This window comes from Lottia gigantea (assembly GCF_000327385.1).
Source record: "Lottia gigantea unplaced genomic scaffold LOTGIsca_5, whole genome shotgun sequence".
Taxonomy (NCBI): Eukaryota; Metazoa; Mollusca; class Gastropoda; family Lottiidae; genus Lottia; species Lottia gigantea.
The window spans coordinates 1,545,669-1,553,263 of NW_008709715.1; the positions used below are offsets into that span (position 1 = coordinate 1,545,669).

The window sequence follows — 7,595 nt, forward strand, 5'->3', positions numbered from 1 at the left end:
GGTATATTGGCCCCGCAGTACCATGATTGTGTAGACAGGTCGATTGCAGACGTAAACTTCCTGGGGATATCCGCGATTCAAGATCAAAACAGACCGCCTCTCTCATTCTAACCTTCAGTTACAGGTTTTTTTCCACATTTGACTTTCGCTCTTTTCACAATTCTTTGGATTATAGATTCAGTTTTCAGAATTCTCATGAGATGATTTTAAAATGTTCACATAATCTATATTCACGATTAAAGAGACTTATTTTCATACGTCATCATGATTATCTTGCACGTGCAACTTCGCCCGAATAAAAGAATCTGATGGTTATTTTAATGGGCGTCGCCATAAGGTCGTCTAAGGTCGTCCGTGTGATTAGCAGAATTTGAGAGGAACTAAATTTTAAACGGGAATCTATCACTCGCTCAATAACGAGTACCTGAGCGCACCAATGGTTGAAAAATTGCTGAACCAAAGTTGCAAAATTGAATCTATGCAGTTTGCCAATTGTAACCTATATTACCAGAAAGTTTATTCATTATTTAGTCATTACAGACAATGATGAAAATTTGTCATGTTTAACAAGGACGAAATAGTAGCCAATTAACTAGTTAGCCTTATTTAACATGCTTTGATTACCAGACAACATAGTGTATCAGATAGTATTGATTCCTCATTTTGATAAGAGAAAATTCCTAATGTTACTACCAGAAAGTTAGTCAGCCAGCCGAGTCAATACCAACAGTTCCCGTATATTGACTTTTGGTACATATGAATTAGTTATTGGAATCATAGACTGGAAATCCTGATAACGGGTTATTTGGTTTGGAACATGATTTTACCATTAATTTTGTGATTTACTACTGTCGTTTACTTTATTTATTATTTAGCTGTAGGTACATAATAATAACAGGAAACGTATTCTTTCGCCTCAAGTTTAAATTTTGTGAGACTTTCAATGGTGGAAATTGTACGGAATTGAAGGATTTTCAAATTCTGCAGTTTTTGGAAGTGCTGACAAAAGGAATTAAAGATCCATATCTCAGAATAAAATATCCTGTCGTTTTATTTGTTTGGAACTAGATTTAAATATGTATGACAGTGCTTTATATCAATTATTAACGGTTTCGGTTGGTATCTATAGAAGTGGGTGGTTCATCTTTGAAAACGATCATTAAGCGAAAGGATTCAACATCTTGGAGAATTTTTTTTAAAAATAGAAATGTTTCTGGATGAGCGATTCCTTTAACCATATAATAGAGAAAATTCAATTTCAAATCGATACTAACAAATAGATCAAAATAGATCGTCTGGTCTATGATCGATGATTTTTATTAAATATAATTTATTATGCATGACTTAATGAGTTCAATAAAAATAATTGCCATTTAGAAAGACTGAAAGTTGCGGAAGCCCAAGAGAGCATTGTGAATAATTAGATAAATATATTTATGTCTTATATACATGAATGTAACTATTGATTTTTATCATAGTATACCATGATGATATCGTATATATAACTTTCATAGCCAAAGATTGGAAAAATTACAAAGGCCATACGCAGATCTTGGAAGAAATCTTGTTAAAATAATTGGTTGTTTTGGGTTCGCTTATGTAGCCTGAATGTTGTTTTCTGGATTATGAGAAGAGAAATGGTTCAATAGTCGAAAATTGGTTGATTTGAAGTCACTTTAACTTGAAATGGAGATGAATTGCAGAGAATCTGAAGCCTACTGATATCGAAAATGATTCAAAAGCCGAAATTCTTGTGAAAATTTGTTGATTTGGAGGTCGCTTTAACATGATATATAGACATGTTGTTTCTGTATTAATAGATAAGAATCTTACTGATTGCTATAATGGTTCAAAAGTTAAAGATGAAAAGATATTGTGTTTATCTTCTACGATTTACTGTAGTGTTTTATTTGTGTTTCATTCTACTCCAATATTCCAATAAAAGCAATTTAAAACTTTTATTTGACAGTTTAGACGATGATGTGAGTTCTAAGCTTAAATCTAATGTGAAAGGGTATTATTATTCCACGCTACAAACTTCACAAATCGACAGACTAAAAGCAGAAATCAATAGAAGGTCAACGATTCCATCATCCCGACTTATTTCTGGTAATACTTCACATTTGGCGCCAATTCTGTTAGTGGTCGTATGCTCCCATCCATCACACGTTCACAATCGATTGACTATCAGAAATACTTGGGCTTTTAACTTTTCAAAACAGATAAGTGTCGTGTTTTTGATTGGAAAAGTCAAAGACGATTCCTGGAACTCTGTAATAAGAAGAGAAAGTCTCATACATAAAGATATTGTAAAAGTGGACGTGATAGAAACGTATAGAAATCTTACAGTCAAAATGATGGCTGGTTTTAAGGCAATTTTAACTCAATTTCAATTCGTGAAATATATTCTGAAAACAGACGATGACACTTTCATAAATCTTCCGTATCTTTTAAGAGAATTAAATACCAATATTAATTTTGTTCCAGCTGATCAAGTAGTCGGTGCCTTGTGTATAAAATCTAGAGTGATAAGAGACCCTCGTGATGTTTGGTTTGTTCCATATAGTATTTACTCTAATAGCACATATCCTCCTTATGTACACGGCGGTGCATATTTATTACAATATTCTACTTTAAATAAACTCTTATCTTATTCCATATCACCATATTTACAGTTAGAAGATGTTTATATAACAGGAATATTATCTAGAGATAGTGGAATCATTCCTGTTAGTCACAGAGCCTTCTCTTTCTGGAATAGTAAACCAGCTTCTGTATGTGATATAATTCAGAATAAACTAATCTCAAGTGTAAATCTACAAATGAAACAAATACTCAAATTGTACAATGGGATAAGACAGAAATCAGTTCGTAAATGTGAGTCAATTCATCAACAATTAAGCCTCCAAAATACTTGAATTCGTGAATTTTTCTTAAAACAATTTGTCATCTTGATCCATATAGTGCCTTATTTTTTTCGAACCATCTTGTTTGATAACAGGACACAAACCAACTTGACTTTTATTCATATTCCTTGATTCGTTGTGATCTTCAAAGAGTTAACGAGTCAACAGTGATAGTACAAAGAGGAGACATTAACAAATTGACAAATGATGAGAAGGCAAATCAAAGAAATAACAAGATAACAAGACGACAATCAAAGAATTGAGAGACAAGAAAGAGAAATAGAATAAATCAGATGTGAGATCTATCAAAGTAGTGAATATTACTATCTCTAACATAAATCAATACAATTCTCATGAATTTCTATAATTATTGAGAATTGTAAGAAGATTTGGGTGAGAAAAAAAATGAATAATAATCTTGTAAAAATAGAAATAACTCGAACCAACCTTTAACATTCACAACTATCAAATCTGTAATTGTAATTTGTTACAATGACATTGGAAGTTCAAACTAGGCAATATCCTTTTGAAATGATGATTTTATGCAGAAATTGTATTTATATTCAGTGTCTATGATTCATGAGGGAAATCTCTCAGAATTTTGACAACTATTATTTCAGAACTTATATCCTTTCAGTTTCATGGCTACAAATTATATTAAATATTTATATAATAATTAGCTTTTATGTTGTCAATTGTAAAAATAAATCTTTGTGTTACACAAATCTTATAAATATTTAATACGTTATAATGGTTTTTATGTCAAACATTTCGTCGCCAGCCAAGATTTTAACACCAGCATTTACTTTTTCTTCTTGAGATGTATTTTATATGGACTTTTGATTCGAATTTAGGCATTTTTCTTAAAGATAGTTTTGCCTGACCGAGCGTAGTATTTACCGGGTCAACTAAACCCCATCCAACCTACACAAACACCAATTTTTTCCCTCTTAGGAAATCTGTAAATCTGTAAAAAGTTTCAACACCAATTTTTTTTTCTGTTTATTTATTCCGCCCCAGTCTGGACTCGAAATCTGAAATAAGTAAAATATTTCCGAATAATACCTATTTATGTGGTCGTATTTCGATAATACCTCTATAAATGTTACTCGCCCAACACAATTATGTTGGCCCTTCACTTAACAACTGAACTTTGGATCGTCTGCTCTTGGCGTTTTATTGTTCAGAATCCAGGAAGAAAAAAAAAATAACAATAACATACCTTATAAGCACATATATAACTAATATTTTCTCCCAAGACAAGCATCTTCTTTTCTTGAGGTACTTCAGCCTTCGACCTCTGATCTACAAAAGGTCGGTGTTGGTTTTCAATCTTAACCCCTGATTTCAGCTCACATCCAAGAGTGAAGAGATATGTTGAGGGTTCGTTTGAAGGGTCAGAAAAACAAACCCTATCAAGAATTTTGAACTGACTGGAAAAAAAAACACTTTTAATCAACACTTTTTAACAATGGTTTAAAGTTTATTAACTGTATTGTACTGAGCATGATTCACCACTTATAGTAAAGACTAAAACAATAGACTTTCTACTCAAATCAAGTATTTGTCACATTTAAAAAACGATGGGTGGGGATAGTATGATCTTTAGTTTCAGAGTGTACAAAATAGATTCTATTATTATAAATTTTTCTGAGGGAATAAACTCAAAGGTTTGCGCCTATGATGCTTCAACCTTGCTTGAGCAATTGGAATCTCAACCCCGTCAGTTGCACTTATTGTCTCTCTGGTGCAAAAAAAAATCGTTTGGCATCTTAGCTCAATCTGGAAAATATTTATACCTTTCAGTATGGTGGATTGAGGGTTGTGTAAGCACCATATTTGGATGAAAATTAATTGAATTGTCTCCCAGTGTGGATCATAATAGAAATGTGTTTCTCAAAAATAATCTTAGCTTAATCTAGAAAATGTTTCTACCTTACTTGAGCTGCCTTACTTGAGCGGCCAACCAAGTGAATTTAACAATCAATTATTCGGTGATAGCACTATGGCAGTTTTCTGCTACCAGAAACAGGTCATTGTTTTCTGAAAATTTCGCAAGGAAGACAGGCAGATGGCTTTGTCAAACGGTCTTCATGGAAGTTTCTGAAACAAATCACGGTAACGAATATCAGCCGTTATATTACCGGTACCGTTTCCAGAATGTACGTGCATATGTGATTCTAGTAGTTCATTGGCTGGTCGTTCATGAATAACAACATTGTCCACTAAGTCAATAAAAACCACAAATACTATCTTCTAGGGCAATGATGGAAAAAAATTCGGGGAACAACCCGAAAACAAAGAAAAATACAAGTAAAATTCTACGGAAAATTTTGGACAAAACAGGCCCATGAAAATAACAACTTCGTATGATATGAATTCGAAATGAAAAATTGGTAAACCAATAGCCACCAAAATGTCGAAAGTGAAAAATCTCGCCCCAGAAGACACAACGAAAGTTATCATTCATTACAGAGAAACAGTCAGTTTTAAACAAACAGAAGATGGTTTCCAAATGTTAACCCATATATAACCCAATTTTTATTTTAGGATATTCAAAAGAGGTACTTAATCAACTTGTGGAGAATTTGAATGGGTCAAATAATGGCAATTCTATGTAATTGTACATTATGAATATAAGTAACAGAAATCAGTTTGAGTTTTTATTATTCAATTATAATATATAAACTGTACATTTCTTTTATATTTCATAATAAAATAACATCAGAATAGAAAACAACAGGCTTTATTATATTATATAAACTGTGCATGTTTATAGCCCACATGTGTTCAAATATATACAGATTGTGTTTATAAAAAGATTATAAAAATATTACTACAATGCTAAATAGGTATTAACTAAAAAATAAATTCTCAGAAAAACTTGTCCTTTTTTATCTTGGGTGAGAGAGCTGCATTTCGTAGTTCATTAACTTGCAATAATTCAAAGCTATTGCAGGATAGTACTCTACTTATGATCCTTTCTTTTTATGTGTTATGGTCTGTATTTATAATCAAGCTTATCAAAACTGTGCCACATATAATATACTGAGAAATATATCCTGCTATAGAGCTCTTCTAAGATAAAAACAAACAAAATAGCAAAGAATATGATGTGCTATCATCAATAGTATTTTATAAGATCTAGATTATATTGTTATATTTATCATTACAAGTACCATGAGATAATTTTCAATTTATTTAAGTCTTAAATGAATCTGTATTTCCTATTCCAATATCTTTGATAATAAGGAAACAACAATACTATGTAAAACAATGTATTGACTCATCCCCAGATGTGAAGAACATATTTGGGTAGAAGTAAGTTGCTATAATAATATCATATATATATATATATATATATATATATATGTGTGTTTCTTGAAGATAAAAAGAGTATTTTTTGAACATATAAACTTAAGCACTTTTATTTTGAGCAGATATTTTGACAAATGGACATGAATCAGATAAAACAGTGTAGGTGTAGGTTTAATAGAATAATGTAAACTAAGAAAATTGCAAATTGAAATAAAAAAGGAGCCAGCTCCAAAATTATTACAGAAAACTAATCTGAAGCTGATTAATTACTTCTTATAACTTTTGGAAAAAAAAGATTTACAACTAGAAAAAAACTTGTATAAAAATATGACACATATAAGGGACAAAATACACTTGCCAGGAATGTGTTGAATAAAGGCACAATAATATTTCTAGAAATCTATAAATGTGATGAGCATTATAAAATGGAATTATCTATAAATTATATTATACAAAATATTTCTACAATCTATATACATTATGATGTTATGAGATCTTGATGGAATCTTTTATAATGAGACTTTATTTTGCTTTTTAATTTAAGAACTATGGTTGCACCAATTCAATCATACTATAATTAGGACAAAGACAAAATCATAACAAAGACACAGGAAATTTATTTCTTATAATGCTGTGATTATATGGTGTTTTATGGTTGTTACTAAATTGGTTGTGGCAATATGAAATGGGATAGGAAATATCCAATTTGGCGCGAGTAATATAACACGTCAATTTGGTTTTGATCCTCCATGATGATTTACACAATTATGTCACCTCCTCAGTTAACACAATATATTAATAACATAGTGATGTCACTTCCTCAGTTAACATAGTGGTGTCACTTCCTCAGTTAATGCGATATATTGATAACATAGTGATGTCACTCCCTCAGTGAACTCAATATATTGATAAAATAGTGATGTCACTCCCTCAGCTAACACAACATATTGATAACATATTGATGTCACTCCCTCAGTTAACACAACATATTGATAACATAGTGATGTCACTCCCTCAGTGAACTCAATATATTGATAACATAGTGATGTCACTCCCTCAGTTAACACAACATATTGATAACATATTGATGTCACTCCCTCAGTTAACACAACATATTGATAACATAGTGATTTCACTCCCTCAGTGAACTCAATATAATGATAACACAGTAATGTCACTCCCTCAGTGAACTCAATATAATGATAACACAGTAATGTCACTATTCTCAGTGTCATTTGCTCAGTTACATCAATATATTAATAACAAACAGCTTGGTGATTTAATCTATAAACTAAACATAGTGCTGTCACTTTAAAACACAATAAATTGCTAACACAGTACTGTAAGTTTCTCAGAAAACAAAAACTAACA

The 7,595-nt window shown here is 31.3% G+C and overlaps 2 protein-coding genes across 2 annotated transcripts; one reads left to right on the plus strand and one right to left on the minus strand.

Annotated features, from left to right (window-relative positions):
- Nucleotides 1-2,123: 2,123 nt before the first annotated feature.
- Nucleotides 2,124-2,753, plus strand: LOTGIDRAFT_95967 (hypothetical protein; the record flags this gene model as incomplete). Its single annotated transcript, XM_009061811.1, has 1 exon — nucleotides 2,124-2,753. A coding segment is annotated over one exon (630 nt), but the record flags the coding sequence as incomplete, so codon positions are not given.
- A 4,295-nt stretch (nucleotides 2,754-7,048) lies between these two features.
- On the minus strand, nucleotides 7,049-7,459 carry LOTGIDRAFT_105995 (hypothetical protein; the record flags this gene model as incomplete). Its single annotated transcript, XM_009061812.1, has 1 exon — nucleotides 7,049-7,459. The coding sequence occupies one exon, from the start codon at nucleotides 7,457-7,459 to the stop codon at nucleotides 7,049-7,051; it is 411 nt and encodes a 136-aa protein (XP_009060060.1).
- Between the last annotated feature and the right edge of the window lie 136 nt (nucleotides 7,460-7,595).